Raw genomic sequence first — 23,673 nt, 5'->3', positions numbered from 1 at the left:
ACCCTGTCTCTTCCTTTGTCCCTGGTGTACTTATCATAGAATCATAGAATTATAATCATTATCAATCTGATCTGCACAAATAAGGGAAGAAAATTGACGTTGTGAGGGAAAAATAGAGGCAACACATTCAAAGAGAGCAGAAGGCAGCATAAAAATTTCCGTATCAATGGTGATAAAGCCTTGAGTTGAGGGAAAACAAGAGCCAAGGTCAAATCACCTCCTACACATGCCTAATTTAGTCAGGGCAAGGTCTTCTTGACTGATTCAGGTCCTGGCATTGTAAGTGAGAGCACTGAAAACCGAGCTCTTATGTAATCCACATAGAGAGAGCCAACTTCCACCAAGAGCAATCCCAGCTATTTGAGTGAGGCACCAGTCTTCTTCCCAAGAACCTTCAAGGCATCTCAAATGTCCGCAAGGCAGACTGGTGTTCCCATGGGAAGAGTGTGTAGTTAACTGTAGCCAACAGATAAGAAACTTGGGTAGAGGGATCTGAAATTAGGCATGGAAGATGTTACATCAGGATTTCTCAGGCAGGCTAGCAGAGAGGAGCCTTCTGTTATACAAGAACTATTGCCAAGGAGGATTTACCATGGAAGGACCTCCTGTGCCTCAGGGCAATTGCTGCTCCCATCTCCAGATAAGGACCATTTTATGTAACATGAGATGTGGGTCAGTCTCGATAGGTTGTGTTGCTGGGCAACATGGAATGTAAAACCTTTGGGGTCACAGAATCATACAGGATCACAGAATGGCCCAGGTTGGAAGGGATCTCAAGTATCATGAATCTCCAATCCCCTGCCCCAGGTAGGGCCACCATCTTGCACATTTAATACTAGACAAGTCTGACCAGGGCCCCAACCTGGCTTTGAACAATTCCAGGGACGGGGCAGCCTTTTCCAGCACCTTACCACTCTCATAGTAAAGAACAGGGAGAAACAAAATGAGATGAAGGCAGGCTGGGGCCCACAGATGGAGCTGCTCCCTTTGGGACAGGAATCCTGGCTTCCCAGTGCTGTTCATAACTCCTCCATTAAACAGCCATAAGCAGAACATAGATCATAGAATCATTAAGATTCATTAAGATGAAAAGCCCACTATGATCATCTAGTCCAAGCATTAACCCATCAATACTGAAATCTTGTATGAAGTTCTGCATGGCAGAAGCAGGGTCTATCATGTGTCTTCAGCCCTCTTGCCCACACATTTTTCTTTCAGGTCACAGCCTTCCTGTCAGCCCAAAAGAGAGGCACCTTCCAAGCTCAGGTAGCACAGAACACTTCCTTCTTTTAAACCTGGATGCCAAGAACAGGTTTATACTCCCAAATTCACCAGGACAAGATGTGTCCTTCAATCACTGCAGTCAGTGTTACTATTACCAGCCTGATCTTGGTCTGTGCCAACTAACAACGTCCCTAAGAAATCCTAAAACTGGGGATCCCAAAGACTGGAGACTACTTCAAACAGTCTGATTTTCACAGTCTCGTGATCTGGTTTAAGGGCAGAGTATGGCCATTTGAGGGCAGTGCATGGTCACAGGAGTTGTTGGCTTGTTCAAGATGTTCAAATGTGTATGTCACAGAAGTACCTCTAAATTTGGCAGGAGGAAAAGAAAGGTGAAGGGTGAAGTAGGTCGGATAGAAGGCAGGAACCAGCTCAGCTGAAGAATGGCAGTGCAGTAGAAACCATAGGGACAACAAAGATTCTTGTAGCTAAAGATGGGTTATCCTTGGCCAATCCTTCATTTGCACCAAGGAGAAAAAAGGTGAGATGAATCTCTAGCAAGAAAATAAGTATTGGAAGGGAAGTCCAGGCTGGCACTGGATGAAGAAGGAAAGCTACGAAATAGCTAGAGAATATGTAGTCAGACACGGAAGAGAGGAAGGGTGGACAAAAAGGGACAGGAGCAGGCTGAGTAAGCTGGGGCTGTAAGACCACATTTCCTTTGCAAACCTGTTATAAAGATCCAGATATTTCTCAGTATTGCTGTTCCTCTGCTCCCGGCAAGTCCCAGTTGAGTGAACAACATATACAGCTTCTCTCCCTGTGTGGTGAGTCTATGGAGACAGAACCAGCTGGGTGAGCTGCACCCAACTAATTATCCTGGGAGATCTTTGATGGAGTAATCCTAATGGAGAGCTTCTCCAGCTCAGGAGAAAGCATTTCAGCATTGAGTGACTCACTTTGAAAGAGTTTCAGTGAGCAAATCTCTCATTCACACCTATTATCCACAAGGAAGGTCAGCAAAGGGGAATGAGTTCCTTCAATTTTAACACAGGTAGAAAACTTGACTAGCAAACATAAGAGATTTGTCCTCAGCGTTAAGTATTTGTTATACACTCCAGCAGACACAGGTTAGAAACCACCTTTTCTTTTTTCTGATGAGTTTCCCTTAAGCACTGCTTTAGCTACTTTTCTTTCTTTTCAAGATAATCCATAATGCTTATAAAGCAACTTCCACTGGAAGAAGTGATTTCTGAAATCATTGTAAGAGAAATTTCACGCTCAGGATCCCTTCATTTTCAGTCCTACCTCGACCCCTTTGTTTGCCTGCTGAAGATCTCAGTAGCCATTTACTTTCTGCCAGCGGACCCAGAAGAGAAACTGAAAGCAAGTCAAATAGAACTGAGCTTACTCTGAAACAGACTTACAAAATGACACTTCTAGCAACTAAAAACAAAAGAAAACAAAAAATCCACAAAGGAAAACCTTAGGAGAGGCTTCCCAGAGTGAATGAGAAGTGAATGCAATATATTTCAGCATCATTTCCATCCAACTTGCAGACTAATGCTTCCACTTTTGTTGCTGGTAACGTGGATGCACCCAGCTACTGCACCCTACATGCTGTATCACACACTCACACAACAGAGTAAAATAAAACTTTATTGTGCTCAGCTTCTGTTTAACAAATCTAATATCAAACAGGAAAAAATGGTATAAAGGGAAAAGTGGCACAAGAGAATGGTAGGGCCAAAATGAAGGGCAAAAATGTATGGAGTTATAAAGTAGTAGGAGAGATGGTGTCTGTATGGCACTCTGTGTATGGTACAGAGCATACCCAGTGTTCCAAACACCATTCTGAGGTAGGGTCATGCTCTTGCGCATGGCTGTCAGAGCATGGAAAGAGTAAAGAGGTTTAATGATGGGATGAGACACGACAGGTTGAAGAGACAGGATGATATTCACCTTGGCAGAAACTTCTGTACAGATGAGATAGTGAAGCCTTGCAGTGCAAGGCCAAGTAGCTCCTTTCCCCCCATCCCCTTTAGAACCCCAGACGAAGGATGCAGGCAAGACTGGCCAAGACACCCACAGCTATCATGGTGTAACTGGTTTTCACACTGCTGGCCCCACTGATGTTGCACAAGGAAGTCTGGCAGCAGCTAGTGGCAACACCTGCAATCCCTAAATTCACATCAATTGTTGGGCAAAATGCAGCACATTTCTTGGTAATGCTTTGCTGACGTCCATCACCTGAAGTGGGAGAGAGAGAACAAGGGGAAAAGTCAGATTTTTTTTATCTCATATTTTTTAATAAATGATAAACTGTCTGCACAATATGCAGTGGGGAATGTGCTGTTCTATACTGAACGCTGATGGTTTTCCCTCAGGCTTCAGTACACTGCATTGTTATTTGTTTATAGGTGACCTATGGAGATCTTCCCTTGACCTTAAGGCTCCTATGCCATGTTCAGACCCAGCTGAATGGAACCTGAAGCATAAATTCAGACATCCAATGCATTTGTTTAGTGCAAGATTGCCCTATCTCTGGTGATGTTCAAAGCCAGGTTGGAAAGGGCCCTGGGCAACCTTATCGAGTGCCTGATTTAGCAGTTGGCAAATGTGTCTATGGCAGGGTTTTGGAACTAGATGATCTTTGAGATCTCTTACAACCCAAGCCATTCTATGATTCTTTGTGGTTCCACAGTTCTATGAAGATGTCATCATCATCTTGCCTTGGTTTTCTCCCTTGCACAGCATCTGGTCTTTTCTTGTTCCAACACTCTGTCAATATATCTTTAAGCCTATAGATTAGACAAGGTTGTTACACAGAGAAATCTTCTCTTTTCCATCGTTTCCCTCTCCTGGGTGTGTTTTACAAGCATTGCTACGATATATTGTGACAGATTAGCTGAGTTCACACCTGAAGCAATACTTGTTGTCTTTGTGACAGGATCCTTCTAATTCTTCTGTCACGTCTCCTGATGGGAGGACACCTGCAGTCAGCCTAATCACAAACCTCTTTTGTCAGGAGAGCCCTAGAAAAAGCTTCACACTCACCAAATCCCCTAGTAGAATATGTCGTAAGACAGTAGTTCTCATGGTCATCACACTTGGTTGGACTTAAACAGTGAATGTTGGAAGTTGCATCTTTGCATGTGAAACACGACAAGGAGAAAGCTGCAGAAGAAGCACACAACATCCATCACTCACCTCTAGACATATTCATAGGAACACAAAGCTGGTGATGCTAGTCCAGGCTGAGGATCTATCAAGCCCAACAGTCACAGGCAGGCATCCAAATTTGGACCAAAATTGCTCTTTCAGACCAAAATTGCTTTAAGTTCAAATTCTTGTGGTTCACTTATTTAGTAATCCTCAAGGAACATCCATTCTGGATACTTAATTGAGTCTCACTTGAATCCATTTAAATTTCTGGCATCAGAAATGTTAGTTGGAAAGCGTTCCCCAGTCTACTGCTAATGGAAGCATGAGGCTCTTGTGGTCTCTTTCTAACCCAATTTCTGACACCTCTACCCATCTCCATTTGTTGGCCAATAGTGGTTGTCTGGAAATAGACCAACTGATTCCTATCCATTCTCTTTTGCATCTCCTTCAAGTTATCTGAAGAGTCCTGGCCAATACATCCTTTCTCAGAACAGACAGGTGGACCGACAGTGAATTCTTATTAAAAAACTTGAAAATGAGGAGAGATTTGAGAGTAAGTTCCCTGGCCACACCGAGTGTGATTTTTTTCCTGCATGTTCCCACAACATATCTCAAATAAGAGACGAGCCGTGTAGCTCTCCATCTCAGCGTTTGGTGGGAAGGGGGATGCATGCATCTGATGAATTCATTCTTGAGGCTTTCCTGCACTGGGAAGCAATCCTGGCTCTGTGGATGACGTGGCTCAGCAAACCAGCTCCTCAGCTGAAGCACATTCCTTTTTCTAGTCATCCAAGGGTAAATACTCACTAATACTACAAATTTGGTACATCTGTAACACTGTGCATCTGCAAAGTGCTGTGCTAATAGGAATGAATGCAAACAGCTTGTGCTCAAGTAAGCTAAAGCAGTCATTCATAGCAAAGAGATCCTCAGGGAAGGTTTCTTTGCATGATAACAGGAATTTCCTGCTCATCTGTTTATCTGGAGCAAACACTCCTGCAGTAATGCCACCCAAAGGGGATTAGTCTCATTCTTCTCATTCTCAGGCTATCCCTGAGACCAGTTAATATCCATCTTATTCTTGTGCCAGCAATCTCCCTTAGCTTTGTTTCCCCTTCTTTTCCCTCATCCTTCTTCTCTCTTGCCCAAGTTCCTTTGCCTTTCTTGGTACCTTTGCCAGCAGTGTCTTAGCCACATTTCTGCCCTTGTTTGACCCAAACAGGGGTCAAATAAGTCTGTCTGACCCAAACAGAATCTCCACTCCTTACCATTAACCCAAGTGACCGGAGCATGCACTGTATCTCACAGGAAACCACAAAAAATGAATTTTAGAGAAGAAGTACCCGTCTTTCCCCATCTATGTGGAAGCTGCTTCCTCACCCCACTGCAGCTAACAACTCATTTTCCCTTCCCATAGCCACTCAGTACTGACCTTCATTTTCCTCTTGTGGCCTCTAATCCTCACATGTTCTACCCTCCTTCTTTTATCTCTTGATGAAGAGCACCTAGCAGAGGACACAGAGGTTGGGTGGCTGGGCTTGAAGCATCTCAGATACCATCTCTCTCCTTTTCCAAGCTCAACACTTGCGTTGCCTTGCTCACTTCTCTTGTGCAACTCAGGCACATCTCTGCTTCACTCTGCTGGGAACCACCCTTTCCACCTTGATAGCCATACACACGAGCAGAGTTTTCAGATTGGGTTTTCTAGACATTTTGTATTTTAATCACAATTAAGATAAACTTTATGAATCTTTGCAGGAAATTGTGGAACTTGTTGCATGCCCAAGTCCTGTTTCACCCCAGATTCCCAGTTCTAGTGATTTCAGAGTCCTGATGCCGTGGGATGGGGAAAGGAAGAGACTTTGCCAACTGCCCTTTTGTAAGGTTTCTCTCCCAGTAAGCATTTACTGATTTTTGGGTTGTCCTATGAGAAGCCAAGAGTTGGATTTGATGATCCTTATGGGTCCCTTCCAACTCAGGATATTCTATGATTCTACTAAAGATGACTCTGGAGGCATGTGGCTGCCTTGAAGGTCTTCTGCCTCTAGTAAGGAAGATCTCTGCTCTAAATGAAATGGAACATTCTCCAGTGAAGAATTTCATGTGAATAATTTGAGCCACATGGATAAACAGTTAACATATGTAAGTCATTAGAAAGTACAAGTTGTGGCAGATGTAGAATTCGCACCATTAAAATCATTCAGATTAATTGGAACAGCTACCAGCCTTCTGGCTCGATTGCACAGCAAAGTGGCGCTGCCTATGTTTTAATTTTTATCAACTCCTTTAGTGAGTTTGCTGTCTCACCATGTGATCTTTATAAAAAATGTGATTATAGTTGATAAGCTGCAGGAAGGGATTGGCTTTATTGCCTTTGAGTTTCTCAACCCCATTGAGTACATACCAAGTTTGAGGCCGGTGAAGTCCCACAGTAAAAACATTCACAGCCTCAAATTAACTATGAGCATTACTGATCTGCTAGGTGGGGACTGAAACTGATGGAAATTTGCAGGTATTCTCTGGCCCTGCAGCTGAGTCAGAGAAAGATTAGGTTTATCCTAGGTTTAGAATAGGGCAAAAGCCATCTGAGCTGAGATAATCAAATATTTCCCCTGAAGTAGTCAGAATAACATTCAGACAAGAAAAAAGAAAAGAGTTATCAGAATGAGGATGGGACCCTGTGGCTCCATCCCAAACCTGGGATCAGAGTTGACAAAGGAACTGCAGGAAAGAGATGGGAGACAGAGCTATGTCTTCTTGCAGCACAAACATCTCTATTAAGTTAGGTGATTAAGGTTTGTAATTGCAACCAATAAATAAGCAAGAGAAAAAATGTCAGGCTATATTTTCTTATAGGTCAAATTTGCAGGCTTATTGGAGATATTTAAGGTCAGGCTTGAGAGGTATCTGAACACTCTGATCAAGCTGCAGGTGTCCCTGTTCACTGCAGGGGAACTGGACTAGATGATTTTTAAAGGTCCCTGGTTCTGTAATTCAGTGATTCCATATTACCAGTGATTCTATATTACCTCTTCCAGCTCTGTATAATCCTCAGTTGAATTCCCTCCTCATGGAGCTCCACCATGCTCTCAGATCCCTACACAGAGCCACTCCAAATGCTGGAGCGGGTTGCAAGGTGTCAGGTGAGAGAGCATCTCAACCCCCACTTCAGCTCCCCTGCATTATTTCAGCCTGGACCAGGCTCTAATCACCTGTTCTAGCTGCAGATGTCCATGTTCATTGCAGGGGAGTTGAATGAGGTGATCTTTAAAGATCCCTTCCAACTCAAATGGTCCTATGGTTCTATGATTTCTCCTGGTAGGAAAACAGCAGCCCACAGAAAGGATTGGATGCTCTTATCCCGAGGAATGGAATATCCTCTAGAGCATAATGAGCTTCAGAATCACTATTTGTGCTGCAGAATCCTCTCCTCAGCCTGCAGTGTCAAAGACATGCCCCAGCTCTGGCCTTTTGCTCACACAAAACAACCCTTGGGGACTCACCGCTCTCCGTGCACAAGGCAATGACAAGCAGGACAAGAAGAGAAGCCTTCATCCTTTATAGTTCTCACAGCCTCCAAAATAAGCAGAGCTCACACGAGGCAGCTTTTATACCTCTGCTGTGTTTGCTTTTATGATAGGATAATAACTATGGTGTTGCAGTGCGTCAGATGATGAGTGATTGAGAGTAACATGTCAGTGCTTGTATGGGGAAATATGCTTTGTTGGAAAACTAAACAAGCGTATATCTCCCCCCCCCTATTCTTTCCTGAGTTATTTCACAATGTGGCTTACTCATCTGGTACTAAGTATGCAACAGTTTCTAATTCTGGATGAGTGGAGGAAAAGCAACACACGAAAACAGAACGGAGTCCACGTGAGAAGAGCGCGCTCGCCTTTCCAGGCTTAGCAAAGGCTGCATCCTCCAGGATCCCATCCTCACGCACTGTTTTAGTGCATATGGAAATGGATTGAATTTGAAATTGAAATTGGGATTGAAACATCTTCAAAACGTCTCCCAGGATTCTTAGTACAGCGAGATCACAAGAGCAATCTCCTTCCACTGCATTTCATAGGGGACCAGGTATAATTTTCTGTGAGTCTTTTCAATACTGCAGTTCAGAATCCTAAATGTTTCTGTTCAAAAAAAAGTGGATATCTTATATGTGGGAAGATATTCTCTTACTGGGAAATAAATTCCGCCAGGCAATGAAAATGACCACCTAAATTAGAAAATAAAAATAACATCCACCCCCATCACATTGAGCAAGCTGTGAGTTTTCTCGGGAACTGCAATAAAATAAATGTCAGGGAGAAAAAAAAAAAAAAGCCAACAACAAACAAAACAGTGAAAGCACAGAGAGTGAGGGGCTGCCTGATCAATGTTATCAACACATTAAGACTTCAGAGAAAAAAGAATGATAGCCAATCAGTATCGTTCTAAATGCCTGATAGAAGTATGCCTTTGGGTTTCAATGCAGTGCTCTTAATTCCTCCGTTTTTACCACGTTTCTCCCTGTACAAAATCAGATCATTCTTCATTTTCTTCTCATCTCTGTTGCTTTTTCCTCCCACTGCTGTCTTTCTGCCATCTAACCATCGGGATGGAGGCACAGTCCCAAAAATTATCCAGCTGAGTCCCTTGCACGTGACACTCAGAGCAACCTGTGTGCCCCGGGCTTTTGCCACGGACTCTGCCCCCTTGCTGCTCTCCATCTGTTGTATTTTCTTTTCTTCTTGGTCCCAAAATTGCTTAGATTTCCACCTCCCACTAGATGGTTGATCTTCCATTGCGACCCACCTCCAATCATTATCTCAGTGGAAAGGCATGCCCTGTTCTTCAGGTGATGTAAGTCTTTCCAGTGTCTTGTAAACTGAACATAGAAATATTGCTAGTATGGAGGCTTACGTGACTAAGGTGAGGAAATTTCTGCTTTCTCAATCGGTAGGGCATGAAACTCAGCAGGAACAGAGGCAGCAATTAACCAAGGAAGCTCAAAGGAGGGGTGTTGTTTGGCCTAGGAAAGCCAATGCCTTCGTAATATACCAGGCAGGAGGAAAACAGAAGCTTGCATCCTCCATACCAGGGACCGCAGCCCTCATTTCCTTGACATAGTTTATTATCTCCAATCCAGAAGAGATTTCATACATCTTTATTGGCGAATCAACTTTTACTGCAGACTATTCGAGGTAACAGCAGAGAAGGGTGCTCCAGCCATCAGGCAATGTCATTCTGCAGCCTGTACATTGCGCTGCAGAGGCAGCCCACATTCAGGTTTATTTCAGCCAGCAGCATCCATTAACAGGTACAGAAATAGCAGATTTGCCAGGCACTTTTTTTTTCCCCTTCCCTCCCTTGTAGTTTCATCCAAGCAAAACCCAAAATATGTCTTGTCTCCTGCAAGCTGCTGAGATTTGGAGATGGAGAGAGTGTATTTTTTTAAAGGAGTTGTTGCAGGGTTCTTGCATGCTCCTGCAACCGTGTATGTCTCTGATGTTAATGACTGCAACTCTTATCAATACCAGGTGATACAGACTGAAAAGAATCCTAGCCGATAGAAAGAGGTCAACAGAAGGACCCAGGCAAAAGAGAAGAGAACGTTAACAGCTTACAAGTGTTTAGATATTATGAAATTCCCGAACATCTTGGAAAGAGAAGCAAGGGATTTAAATGAGAGTGAGGGGGATGTGTGTTTCCCTTGTCTTGCTTTGTTCCTCTTGTTCTAAACCTAGTTGAAGTTGCCATGGGAGAAGGATGAATAATTTCTTTATTTTGGTGAAAACATGTATTTTTTTTTTAATTTATTTTTTTTCATGAAACGAAAGCTGAAATTTAAAGTTAACCATGGTGCCTAATTCACATGTTGTTTATAGATTTTCCAGTTGGCCCAAAGCCTTAAGAATCATTTCAGAAATTAATGCGGTTAGTATACGGGGGAAAAGTGATGGGGAAAGAGATTAAAGAGAAGCGCAAAAGCCAAGTTTCTGTTTCTCTTTCCAAAAAAGAAATGCCACAACACTTCAGCTGGACCATCTCATATTACAAGGAATGCCAGGACACTCTTGTTGCCCAGAAAATAAATCTTTACGGAGTGACTAAGCCTTTCACAGCCTTCAGCCAGCACTGTGGTTTCTCACCGTGGTGCAGAAAAGTTCATGCCCTTTGCAGTTTGCCTTGAGCATTGATGGAGCAGAACTCCCCAGCCCAGCTGGGCTGCAAGCAAGAGTTTTTTTTCCAGGTGTTACTTCTATTTAAGCCTTCCTAAAATGTGACTCCTGCATGGTGTTCCACTAGGAATTATGTACCCTCTTGCTCCAGGAGTGCATGTCCTTTGACCATCTCCATTATCTTAGAGCTCTGCTCCTCCGAGAGCTCTTCTGGGATCTCCAATTCATCTCTCCCATTCCCAAGCCTCAAAATACAGCAGCAGAAGAGATCACCCCATCTGATCAGGCATCGCCGCCTCTCTAAGCTCTTTCTGCCCATTTCCCATCCCTGTAGGCATGAGCAATCATTTAGAATCATAGAATCATAAAGGTTGGACCTCTAAGATCATCAAGTCCAACCTTCAACCCATTCCCTCTGTGTCCACTAAACCATCTCCCTGAGTGCCACATCTCCATGTTTCTGGAAGACCTCCAGGGATGGTGACTCCAGTATTTCCCTGGGCAGCTTGTTCTGATATCTCACCATGCTTTCAGAGGAGAAATTTTTCCTGAACTACCAAACCAGAATCTTCTCCAAGCTGCCACAGAGGCCATCTCTCAATGAGGAGAACTCTTAACAGCACCGTCCTTATCTTGAACATCCCCAGCATCTCGAGGAGGTACTTTGACCCATTTTAAGAGGTGAAATCATCCACATTGCAGTGATCGTATGACTTGTTAGCGCTGCCAAGAGTGCAACTTGCCAAGCCCCCACTCCCATGTGCTTGTAGTCCTCTCTGCCACTACGAGTGCCAGCTTGCAGTGGAAACAACACAAATGGCTTTGACCTTTCCACATTGACACCTTCATTCATCAGCTCTGAGTGATCAGGCAGAACATGTGGCTTTATGGAGTGTCTTTCTTGAGGTGCTGGATGCAATTGAGTCAATGGAGAAAGGCAGCCAAGAGAGTACTCCCAGACACTAAAAAAATAAAAGGAATTTGATGTGATGTAGAGATTCAAGCTGCAGCCCTTTCAAGCAGAGCTGTTTTCTCAGTGTGGATATATCAAACAGTCTCTAGAATAACATAAATCTTTATTTTGTCTGACAGTTGTCACATATGTGCAATCAAAATAGCTTTCTTGGGGGAAATTAGTACAAAACAATAAGGGGGAAAAAGAAAAACCAAACCAGGAGCTATACCCATTTTGTGGGTCAGATCTGAAAAAAAAAAAAAAAAAAAAAAAAAAAAAAAAAAAGAAAAAGTGTTGGGAAAAAAAAAGGCAGAATAACATAGACCTTGGTCTATGACAAATGACATTGTTTAATCTTTTTGGCAAGAACATGTGTAGGCCCTTGGGTTGCCATGTCTTCTCCCACCCCCAACCCTCATCACAATCCTGCCCTAATGACACAGATCAAACTGGCTACTGTTCCCAGGAACATCACGGCGTAGCTCAGTTTCACACTGTTGGCACCACTGAAATTGCACAGGGAGGTCTTGCAGCACTTGGTGGAAATGGCCACCACTCCAAAGTCTGCGTTGGTCTCAGGACAGTCTGCAGAACATTTCTTGGTTATGCGATATCCCGTGTCTTTGCCTGGATGAAAAACAGACAAGAAAGGAGAGTTGTGAAGTAAGATTCCCCTGCAAGTTCTGACCAGAGGAAAATGGGAGGAGTATAATGCTCTGAATTTAACTTGCAATGCAGGAATAACAGAGATTAGCAGATCTGATGAGTACTGGGTGAGAGTTCACACAACCTGGATCAAGTGGACAACACTAGAAAGTCCTTGATAGAAATCCATGCCATGCTTCATTCGGGACAGCAAAAAATCACTGCCTGTGCATATCTAATTTCTAAAACTACATTCCTTATGACTAACCCCTTTCTGTCTTATGTCACAAAGCATGGGTATGAGCTTCCAGATCAAGCAACGAGATCTGCTCATGAAAATATCTGTGTTCTCCATGATGTGATGTGAGCCTCAAGCCCTTGTGATCAACTCTTTCCAACAGGATCAACTACGGCCCTGAAGAAATTATTGCCCATCTCCATCCTTGGAGACAAAAAACATAATTCTTGATGTGTTATGAGTACTCACCAAACCCAGCAGCACTGTATGTGGTTGTACAGTATTTCTCATGGTCTTCACACTTGTAGGTTTTAAGGCAGTTCCAGTTGGAGTGCTCATTTTCACATGTGTAGCAAAACAAGGAGGAAGCTGGAAAGAGCATTCATGACACACACATCAGTGGCTTTAGCAACACACTTCTGGGAAGAAAGTGTCAAAAGCCATGTCCCTTCTCGGAAAATAAAAGGTACATGTTACAAATGAGTCTTCGCAGCAAGTGAAATAAGAGGTTGGGTTTGATTAATGAAGCAGAAAAGGCAAACAAACAGAAGAAAACAAGTTTTCTTTCTTTACTTCAGATTTTCGGTGATTAAATCTGAAAACACATTTTTCAGGCTGAGCAGTGCTCTCCTGTGACTTTTCCTCCAGACTAAGCTCCATCTCTCCCGGGTTTTATGCTGGCCTGGTTGGCAGCCAAACTGCAGAAGCAGAACCTGGTATAGTTTAGCATAGTGCAGTTTGGGCAAGGGGAAGATAAACCAGTGCCGTTCTCGGCTGAGAGCTTAGGGTCTTTTTTTAGTATTTTCAGAGTGCATCTGCAAAACATTGCACAGACACAAATTAATTAAAGCCTATGATACCTCTGTGAGCTAAATTGCAAAGGAGAGTCACGTTAAAGGGTGTTCCCTGGGAGAGGCTGCTCTGAACAATGGAGTGATTATTTCCACCATTGCCTCGAACAGCATGTCCTCCGTGACATTAAAAGCAAGTCTCAGCCAGGGCAATTACGAAGACAGGAGGTGGAAGGATATCTATTTCTGAACAAAACTGTAGTAAATTGAGTCAAATTTCCAAGCTTGACACCTGGCCAAGCAAGAAGCACAGGCGTGTGCCATTGTGTTCCCTGAAGGTTGGTTCACAATTGCTGGGAATGAAAAAATGTTTTCCACCCTGTTCAGAGTTCCATGACAGTTTCCTTACATTTCTGGTCAGAGGTGAAGGAGGCAGTTGAGCAGATATAAAAGGCAGCCTGCTCCGTTGCCACCCCTGGTTAGAATTATAGAATCATAGTAAAGCTGCAAATTGATTGACTGAGATCATCAAGTCCAACCATCAACCTATCCCCACCATGACCACTAAACCATGCCACTCAGTCCCACATCTACCCTTTTCCTGAACACCTCCAGGAACGGTGACTACAAGAACCTGCATGGCAAAACCCCAATGATTGAAGGTTCCAGATCAAAGGTAATAAACTGGCAACCCAGAGTGGGTTTTCATTTAGACCAAAATTTCCTTACTTTAGCTCTTTTTATTTTGCTTTCTTAAGTTCTTATTTCTACACAGAGCATCTCCTTTCAATTGATTTTGAACCTGTTTTTTTCATCTCCTTCCACTATTCTCTGAAGCCCAGCTGCTCAGTTGATTCAAACACATCCCTAAATTTGAACCTGCCCATAACTTTTGGTTAGACAACTCCAGAAGCAGCTATAAAAGAAAATAAAAAGCCATTTTATGCCCAAACTCCCCCAGGTCAGAGAAGAAAAACCTACCTTTCTACGCTGCAGGGAGTTCAGGTGCCTTGCATACAGATTTGGAGCTTTTAACTTCACCAAATGACCGATCACCTTGTTCTGAAACCTACCCAGATGCTCTTTCAACTTCCTTTTAATTGACTCATCAACACTCAGTGCTTCTCTATCATTTGGGTTGAGCCTCCCACCTTTCTCTCTGGATGTCCCCTGACTCAAGCTGTGGATTGATATCCTTTGCGTACCGTGCCAGAGCAATTCCAGACTTGCTGTCTGACCAATATGTTACCACATTTTTCATTCCATCTCATCCTCCTTGATCTGTTCCTCTGATAAATCACACATAGCTATTTGAAAACACTTCCTTCAGAGCCGAGATTCCAGTACATGTGCAAAAGCAAGAGAAATGCACTCACGCTCTCTTTCACTAACGCAAGACAGGAAACCACTTAAAACACTGCAGTTGTTATGAAGCTTTGCCTATGTTTGGCCTCCACCCTCCCTCCATTAGCTCTAGCTTTGCAAATGCAGACAGAAATAGCCTTAGCAGTGCAAAAAGGCTTGCAGTACTCCTTGGGATTACAAACATGCAGGGTGAGCAACTGTTGCGGTTTTTTCATTTGATTATCTCAAGGCAGTTATCAAGTCATATCTGTACGTCCTTTTGAAAGGGGCCAAGCACAACATATTGTGGATCCCATTACACATGCACTCACTCTAAGGCATTTAAGAAAGCTCATCAAAGCTGTGAGCAAAGAGCTCTTGGGTTTTCAAATATCTGCCAGCAACCTAGTTTCTTAATTGAAGTGCCATTGTGGGAAATAAAGTGAAACGCTGGCAGAAGATGAAGCCTCAACAGTAGCCCGGTTATCTTTATCAGCAACTCCAGCAGTTTCATTCAGGAACAAAAAGAAAACTGAAGGCAAAACCATGAGCCCAGCTTAATTCATGGTATCACAGAATATTTTGAGTTGGAAGGGTCCCACAGGGATCATCAAGACAAACTTCTGGCTCCACATAGGACCACCCAAAAATCAAACCCTATGTCTGAAAGCATTATCCAAACAAACTGGCTAGCTTGATGGTCCTCAACTCTTAGCATATTTTTTGGTTCATGTACGTATCTTCAGGTGCTCGGAGCACAGTACTTGAGAGTGAGAGAAACACAAGTGATGAGCTCATCTTCTGTGGGGTATGAGCACCTCGGTAGAGCTCAAGCAGAGGCTAAGACTCAACCTCACTAAATATTGTTTGAAGTAAGGAATACCAAAGAAAAAGTGCACTACAAAGACTTCATCAATCGCAGCAAAAGCAGTCAAATCCTCTTGTTCTTGCATTATCTCTAACTTCTCTTCTGGTATTTCCATCCTCTCCACCTGGCTGCCCCAGCCTCTGTAGCACCTTACCTTGCTCAGCACACAGGACTGCCACCAGCAGGGCAACAAGCAAAGCCTTCATGATTGCTGTACCCTCAGAGCCCGCACAGTGTGGGATGATGCACCATCGAAGGGTTTTATACTGGGACTGTGCTTGCTTTGACTTCATCTGATTGCATCAATTTGAAGTTTTGGGGAGTGACAGCCCATAATATGGAATCAGCGCTGGGTGTGTTTGTGCGTAGGAAATAACCCATCACACACAGCAATTTCTTCTACCTCTCACTCCGATCCAATCTGTTATTCCAACGTCTGCAGGGCTAATTGGAGGAACAATTTATGATTCAGACATGGGAGTCCCTTCCTACTCTATAGGGTTGAGCCACAAAACTTAGAGCAAGGCTGAGGCAGCTATGCCAGTCTGGTGTGGCTCATTGCTTTCATGAGAGGAATCATCTGGCATCCTCCATCCACAACAGAACAGATTCATATCTGTCATAATGAAAGTGGGAGAATAGGTAAATAAAGGGATTTTCACTGGCTTGCCCACAGTCCTTCAGAATGAACCCGCTTGGACTGAGAAAAGTACTTTAAGCAGAAAAACCTTGTACTGTAGCATTCCCACAACACAACTGTTTGTGCCTGGAGACCGTCACTGAGGTTCTCAAGGGCTCAAGCAGGGATGGGGTCCAGTGCTTTTATTTGCTCTGCTTCTCTGCCCTCCAGAAACATTTAAGGTTTCCAAGCAACAATGTTTGTTGTTATCTATGGATTCTATCAGGTTTTTCCAGTCCTTGGTGACCTCCTCAGTCCATCCAGGCTCCCTCCTCCTGCTCTCACAAGCACACTGTCACCTCTTGCCACACATGCACATCATGCAGCGGAGGCAAGAGAATGGGAACAGCTGTGGGAGTTAAATTGGGAATGATTAGAAATGAAAACAAGAAAGAAATGAAACACGTGCTGGCCAAGGGGAGATCTCTCGTCAGACCAGGAACCTTCATCTTCAGAGAGAGAAAAGACCAAGGGGAGTTCAGAAGCAGGACAGTTCCTTCTGGGGTTTTAGGGACATGGTTTAATGGTAGGTGGACAGTGGACTAAATAAGCTTAGAGGTCTTTTCCAACGTTAATGATTCTATGATTCTAAGATTTTAAGGTCATGGAGCATGTGGAAACAGAATGAAGAGCATCCAATTGTCCTTTCTCTTCTCCACATCACTCCCCAACACATTGGTTCACAGTCTGTATATTCAGGATCCTATGCAGATGGCTTCCTGCCCAACCTCTACAACTTCTCTTTTGTTCCCAGTACTTCTTATGTACAATTCCCCATTCCTTCAAACCCCAGTGCTTTCTCTCTCTGCTTTTGCCTGTTACAGTATGGAAGCATCCTGTTTTTAGAGTCCTCCATTCTTCTTTCTAGATTTACCCTGACCTTGAGCATGAATCTTTAATCATCTCTTCTTTTAGCAAGGTTGTGTGAGTCCCACATGACAGCTAATGCAGCAATGATACTTAGGAAATAATCTGTAAAACAGCCATACTGTCTGCACCAGACATTGTACATGCATGAATGCTATCAGGAAGGAAATACAATCTGCTGGAGTGTGGGGGGAGGAAGGATAAGTATTAGTCCACATGTTTGTTTTACTTACAGTGTCCAACCTCCAGCTGGCCGGCAGTGAAATAGAAAGTAAAAACTTTCCTTTCTGTCTACGCTGAAAATCCAGAAAAGAAATCGAAAATGACAAAATAAATTGAACTATTGCTCTTAATCCGGCCCCTCCTGGAGCCAACCAAGCAGAGAAATGCTTATCCTCAGCAGGAAGAAAGGAGAAATGCATGAACACAGACCACAACAAGAAAGGAGAAAGGCTTTGAAATTAAAACAAATAAATGAGCAGTAAATAAATGACACTGTTAAAGCACAGTGCAGCTGAACAGAAAAATTACAAGTGAGAAATGGGCTGTAGGAAGTAGAAATGTAGGAAAGCATTTAAATAGATTAGAGAGAGAGAAGGCTAATAATAATAAACAAGATTAATATTTCAGCCGGAACTGGAAAGAGAGAAAGAGAGAGTTGAGAAATATTGTTACAAAGCAAAATAAATCAAAGTGAACAGACAAATCTTGAGTGGGGAAATAATTAAAGACGGTCAGAGGGAATGTAGGAAAATGGGATGGGAAGGAAGGATTGGTCGTGTCCCCTATGGTGGCATTACTTATCACTGTGCACATGTTTTGTGCAGATGCTGCTTGGGTATTAACCACATCCCTTCAGGGTCTGAGGAGCATTTTCTATAGCTCCACAAATCTCAGCTGCAATCAGACTACAGGGTGTCCTGCAGGCAACCAGGGTGCAGAAGGCAACTAGAACATCACCTGGCCCCTATCCCTATATCCTGAAGTAGAAAACTGCAGAAGCTTTCAAACCCAGACGGGGTTCTGGCTATGTCTCAAACCATGCTTTTTTATTGCATGGTGTTGTTATTGCAGTCACGCCCAGGGCCACTGCCAGGGCTCTGGGCTCCCACCAGTACCACCAACAGGGGCCAAGTATGTCTTGAAGCTCAGTTTATAAAAGCAAAGAGAGGAAAAAAGCTGGGGAGGATGAGGGGGTTGGGGGGGGGGAAGAGAAGGTAGGGAGAAGACAAAGGGGGTAGGGGGAAGGGAGAGCAGAAAGTGGGCTAGGTGGGCGCCAACCTGGTACCATGGAGGGTGTAACAAATTAACAGAGCTTGAGAGTTTTAAGGAAGAAACTTTAACCCACTTCTTGTTTGGCAGTGGTCAGCACGTGTGTTTGTGCCAGACCTTGGGAGCACACTGTGCAAAGTTTGTCCCCCTTTTGTGTAAGCGCAGATGGACAAAGAGTGTTTTTCTGTGCACGATGGAGTGGATACGTGTAACAAATGTCAAGGTCTGAGAAAGCTTTACTGCCAGTTCCCCCGGATTTCTCCTTTTTTCCTTTCTGGAGGATGGCTCCAATCACAGAAGTTCTTCGTTTCAGCTCACTGTTGCAAACTGCACAACATGGGAGAGATCATGGGGCAAGAAGAAAATGCGCAAGCTTTGAGCTGTGCTCATGTTATGCCTGAATCATGCAGCTGGAGCATGCAGGTCAAGCAGTCCAGCTTGACCCCAGATAGCATCAGGCTGGTCAGATTATGTCCTCTCCTCCCTCCTTAATGGGTCAGGGAAGGCTCCATATTTCATTGCAGTTGCAACAGACTTAAGTGTAGAGGCATCTGACTGGTAGAATCAAAGAATCATTAATGCTGGAAAAGACCACTTAGATTGTCGTGTCCAACTGTTGACCCTTCACCATCATGGGCATCAAACCATGTGGTCAAGTGCCACATCTCCATGGTTCTTGAATGTCTCCAGAGACGGGGACTCTACCACTTCTCTGGAAATCCTGTTATCACTCTTCTAGGAAAGAAATTTTTCCTGACATCCAACATGAACCTCTCCTGGTGGAATTTAAGGCCATTACCTTTCATCCTAGTTCCAAACAGAACAAATAGGCTCCAAACAGGACAGAACTCCTCAAGACAGTCTTATAGCAGATAGTGGAGGCTACTAAGCCTCCAGCTAGGAAGCACAGGACTGGCCCAAACTCACCTTGTCTGTCTGAAAACAATTTGAATTTGGTAGACTTTTATCTCAGCATGACAGCTGACTGTCACCAAAGGTTTTGCCATTGGTCACAAGAGCTGAGTAACAGAAGTAGTGAGGCTCTAGAACAGGTTGTCCAAAGTTGTGGATGACCTATCCTTGGAAGCATTGTAGATCACGTTGAATGGGGCACAGGGCAGCCAGATCTAGTGGATGGTAATGCTGTTTAAAGCAGGGAGATTGGAACTAGGTGGTTTTTGAGGTCCCTTCCAGCCCGTCAGTCTATGATTCTATGATTCTATGAACATGAGGCCTACTGGGGCCATGGCTACAAGTCAAGAAGCTACCCAAACCATTCTCTCACATGCCTTTAACCTCCAAGGTCCTGAGAGATAATTCAGCCCCATCAGCTTGGGACACAACAGACAACTCATAGAAGCATAGAATCATAAAGGTTGGAAAAGGCCACTAAGATCACTGAGTTCAGTGATGGGATCAAGTACCCTGATTCACATCCACATCAACGTCCTGGCTCAAGGATCCGATCCAGAGTAGCAAACATGGCACAAGCCCAGCATTATCCATACCATCAGACTATCAACACAGTTTGGGCACACCCCAATCAGCAGCCCTCACATGAGACTGTTCCTTGCAAGCAATTTGGAGGTCACCACCCTGTTTGTAAAGGAAAGAGGCTGTGGGTATGAATCATCCTTCTTGGATTCAGAGCCAAGGTTTCTGTTGGTGGTGAGACCTCGATAGCCAGGAGGGGGGATACTGGAGTTTTCTAGGGTCTGAAGGAAAAAGGAAGTGGAGAAGCATGGCTGGGATGAAAAAGAGGTGAAAAAGAAAAATCATATAATCATATCATAGAATTGTAGAATGGCCTGGGTTGAAAAGAGCCTCAATGATCATCTAGTTTCAACCCCCCCTGCTATGTGCAGGGTTGCTATAACCATCAGACCAGGCTGTCCAGAGCCACATCCAGCCTGGCCTTGAATGCCTCCAAGGATGGGGCATCCTCAACCATCTTGGGCAATGTGTTCCAGTGTGTCACCACCCTCTGGGTGAGGGTATCCCTTGGGATACCCTCTAAGGAATTAATGCCTCTCCAAGGAGGACACCACTGGCCACAACTGTGTTTGGAGAGACATTATCTTAGACAGGTTTATTGAGGCTACACTTGTAACACAGCTCACCTGATAATTCTGTCATTGCATTTCCCTGAAAGTGGGATTTTTTAAAGGTTCATCTCTCCAAAAATTCAAGACCCTAGAGTCAAATGGTGATGCAGGGAACAGTCATTTGGAGCTTCCAGGCCAGGGATATGTGAGAGAAATTCATCTGTGACACAGCTGTGGTAGCAGCTGGCCTTGTGAGAGCCTCCACAGGGACATCAGAAAGTCACGCTGTACTTGTCCATTTACCTTCTGTCAGAAATATAATTTCCCTTATCTACCCACTATAAAGGCACCCAGAATGCCACACATCCCCTTCTTCCCCAGAAGGCAAGGAAACAGTCATGCTTTGCAAAATTGTTTTTTTCTTTATGTTTTTTTTTTTCCTTCTTTTTTTAAATTTTCTTGACTCATCCAATGATTTGAGTGATGGCTCTTTCAGGGCTGGAAATATCCTCTGCTGCGCAACGTGCAACCCTGACAGCTAAAATTTCCATGGTTAAATGAGAGCTGAGAGTGAAATGAGAAAACTTCCTTTCTCCATCTGGGGGAAAGCGGTAATGAGCTCCATAGACAAGGTGTCTTCAGTTCATTTGTTTTATGGATTCTGGTTCTGAATTCTTGCAGGTGAGATCCAACTGAGGGTGGAAAGTGAGAATCAGCTGAGAGTGGGAAAATTCAGCACATGCATGGCAAGATCAGGGTGCTCCGGTTTCTCTCTTGGCCCTCTCCTGCTCACCCAGAAAGGCATCAAAACCCCAGTTGCATGGTGAGAAAAAGGTGCTTATTACATCTAGAAACTCATCACACCTTGGATAATAGCCATGCTGAAACTTCCACAACCGCATCCTCAAAGGCAGACAGGGAGGGCAAGGAGATCAGAGCTATCTCTGCAAGAGGTGAGCCCACAGCAGGTGGAGGAGCAGTGGATGAAGGAAACATCCTGGCTGAAACCATCCCAACTCGAAAGGTGTGTTTTCAGAAGGGTAGAGAAACAAACAGCAGGATATCTGGGATCACGATCGTATGCCTAACAGGGCAAGCAAGAGGGTATTTTCCCAGGAGGATTAGCCAAAGAGTCAGAGCTGTGTGCTTGTTTTTTTATATATTATTATTTTATTATTATCATGGAAAAAAATATGGTTTTATGGTGCATATTTTCACTGGTGGTCAAGCAGAGGGAGGGAAAGGAACTGATCTGCCTTTGCAGCATACTGCAGCCTTTCCAGGCTTTGGTTTTTCACCCTCATCCTTGATGCTCCAGGTTATGGGGAGAGCAGCTCTCTTGACACAATCCATGCCATCTATTGGTGGAGCAGCCCCTCCAAAACCCATCTCGCCAGTCACATAGCACAAACAAAAACTCTGAAAACCTCATGGATGACAGCCTGGGAAGGACATGGGAACCAAAAAAACCACCTACACCATGCCAGGGAGCAATAGCAGCGTGAAAATACCACCCCGGGTTTGTAGACACCATTGTGCTTGCCAAGAAAAGGGCATAGTTGGAACAACTTGTCCCAGTTTGACTGCATACACTGGGTACTGGGTTTTGACTCATTCCCAATTTGAGAACCATGCCCAAAATCACTGGCGTGGTAGAGAGGTGGATTTTGCTGCTGCAGCTGCAATTGCTGCTTTCCTTTGCAGCCCAAAGCACAAGCAGGGCAGCGGGAAGGAAGAAGGATCTCTGATGGGAAAAGAAACTCTATGAAGTTTTCCACTCTCTGATTGCATGGGGCATGGAAACACCCTCCCATTTCTGTGCTGTAAACACAGTGCTTGGCATCAGGAACTGCTTTTGTTCACAGCTGCTCTCTTCTGCCTCCCCATTATAGAGGAAAACTCAACTTTAAAATCATAGAATCATTAAGGTTGAAAAAGAGAACTATGATCATCAAGTCCAACCCTAAGCCATCCCCACTGTACCCACTAAACCACATCCCTCAGTGCCCCATCTCCATAGTTCTTGAAAACCTCCAGGGATGGTGATTCCACCACCTCCCTGGACAGTCTGTTCCAATGCCTGACCATTCTTTGTTCAGTCTGAAAAGGGATGTAGGATGAAGGAAAAGCTAATAGAAACGGCTCTGCCATGGCCTCAACCCTGGAGACCTGTTCTGAAGACATAAACTCTCTTCTCATTCTCCAGGCACAGCTTTCACAGGGCACCTCCTTTCTGACCCATCCACCACACCTGACATTGCCCTCTGGTATCACTACCACAGCCACAGCATCTTTAATGTCCCACTGCCAAGGACTCCTACTGGTGGGACAAAGTTCTACTCTGATGCCATCCATTCATAGAATTATAGTATCATAGAATGGCCTGGGTTGAAAAGGACCTCAATGATCATCTAGCTTCAACCCCCCTGCTATGTGCAGGGTTGCCAACCACTAGACCTGGCTGCCCAGAGCCACATCCAACCTGGCCTTGAATGCCTCCAAGGACGGGGCATTCCATCTCATTTCCCCAGAGAAGCATGGCCTGAAAGGGAGGGATACATCATACTAAGTGAGCAATTACTGCATGTGCAGGAGTTGGGATGCACAACATAGTTGTGCCCTCTAAATTTCCCCAAAACTCAGCAATTCTTCAAGCTTTGCTTTCTCTGAATCCATCAGTCCCACAAGCCCTGGGGGCAGCATCAACCTGCAGTTACATCCAATCCAACAGCATGGCAGCTTTTCCCCACACAGTGAAGAAGTCTGAGTGTGGGGAAAGGAGAAACAGAGCCACTAGGAGAGGTTTGTAAGGTGTGGAGAGGGGACAAAGCAATGCCCTCCCTTGTCACTACTGCTGACATCCTGCTGGGAGCTGGGCAAGAAGTAGATAAGCTGGTCTCCCAGGTTTTCTAGGGTGGAGGACATTTCCAAGCCTCCTCCTTGCTCTCCTCTCTGCTGTAGCATTTACTCTGCCCTCCTCACCCACACCAATGCTCTCACCCACTGCTTTTAGAGGTTTCCTGAGGACACAGGACTCTATATCTTATCCTGCTGTTGGGATCATCTCCGGGGAACAGGTCCTGGCACTGCAGTCTCCACTCTTCACCACCCAGATCCTCATGGTTGGACATGAGACTAATGGCTCATGAATCCCTTCAGATAGGTTTGAGCTCATGCTTCTGACTGTGCAACTTGCATCTTTGCTGACACCAAATCATGCTTTGGCCAAGCAACCCATACACTGAGCAACGTCCACTCCCTTGCCCTCACCTCCAATTGTAAAATGGTGACGAGGAAGCTGGGGAGAGAGATCCTAATAGAGCTCCTAACAAGAGCTCCTCAGCTCTACAGTGAGTCAAAGAACAGCATTTCTGTAGGAGGGAGCAACGTGGGAGCAACTCTGGTTTTGCCAT

General features: G+C 44.3%; 2 protein-coding genes across 2 annotated transcripts; both read right to left on the bottom strand.

The window, feature by feature from the left end:
• Positions 1 to 3,132: 3,132 nt before the first annotated feature.
• On the bottom strand, positions 3,133 to 7,999 carry LOC140248837 (lymphocyte antigen 6E-like). The gene is made up of 3 exons (XM_072329887.1): positions 7,893 to 7,999; positions 4,282 to 4,401; positions 3,133 to 3,474 (listed from the first exon to the last, which is right to left on the bottom strand). Exons 1-3 carry the CDS (start codon positions 7,942 to 7,944, stop codon positions 3,266 to 3,268), a joined length of 381 nt encoding a protein of 126 aa, XP_072185988.1. The 5' UTR covers positions 7,945 to 7,999; the 3' UTR covers positions 3,133 to 3,265.
• A 3,911-nt stretch (positions 8,000 to 11,910) lies between these two features.
• LOC140247956 (lymphocyte antigen 6E-like) lies at positions 11,911 to 15,679 on the bottom strand. Its single transcript, XM_072328182.1, has 3 exons — positions 15,552 to 15,679; positions 12,644 to 12,763; positions 11,911 to 12,138 (listed from the first exon to the last, which is right to left on the bottom strand). Exons 1-3 carry the CDS (start codon positions 15,601 to 15,603, stop codon positions 11,930 to 11,932), a joined length of 381 nt encoding a protein of 126 aa, XP_072184283.1. The 5' UTR covers positions 15,604 to 15,679; the 3' UTR covers positions 11,911 to 11,929.
• Positions 15,680 to 23,673: the final 7,994 nt, after the last annotated feature.

Source organism: Excalfactoria chinensis, chromosome 2, assembly GCF_039878825.1.
Source record: "Excalfactoria chinensis isolate bCotChi1 chromosome 2, bCotChi1.hap2, whole genome shotgun sequence".
NCBI lineage: Eukaryota > Metazoa > Chordata > Aves > Galliformes > Phasianidae > Excalfactoria > Excalfactoria chinensis.
The sequence above is the reverse complement of the archived record's forward strand: the minus strand, read 5'-3'. Positions and strand labels throughout refer to the sequence as shown.

Coding starts and splice junctions, on each gene's coding strand:
- LOC140248837 (XM_072329887.1), bottom strand. CDS start 7,944: ATGAAGGCTTCTCTTCTTGTCCTGCTTGTCATTGCCTTGTGCACGGAG. Junction 4,402..7,892: donor TGCCTTGTGCACGGAGAGCG/GTGAGTCCCCAA, acceptor CTTCTTCTGCAG/CTTTCTCCTTGTCGTGTTTC. Junction 3,475..4,281: donor ATATTCTACTAGGGGATTTG/GTGAGTGTGAAG, acceptor CTCCCACTTCAG/GTGATGGACGTCAGCAAAGC.
- LOC140247956 (XM_072328182.1), bottom strand. CDS start 15,603: ATGAAGGCTTTGCTTGTTGCCCTGCTGGTGGCAGTCCTGTGTGCTGAG. Junction 12,764..15,551: donor AGTCCTGTGTGCTGAGCAAG/GTAAGGTGCTAC, acceptor TGCTCTTTCCAG/CTTCCTCCTTGTTTTGCTAC. Junction 12,139..12,643: donor ATACAGTGCTGCTGGGTTTG/GTGAGTACTCAT, acceptor TTTTTCATCCAG/GCAAAGACACGGGATATCGC.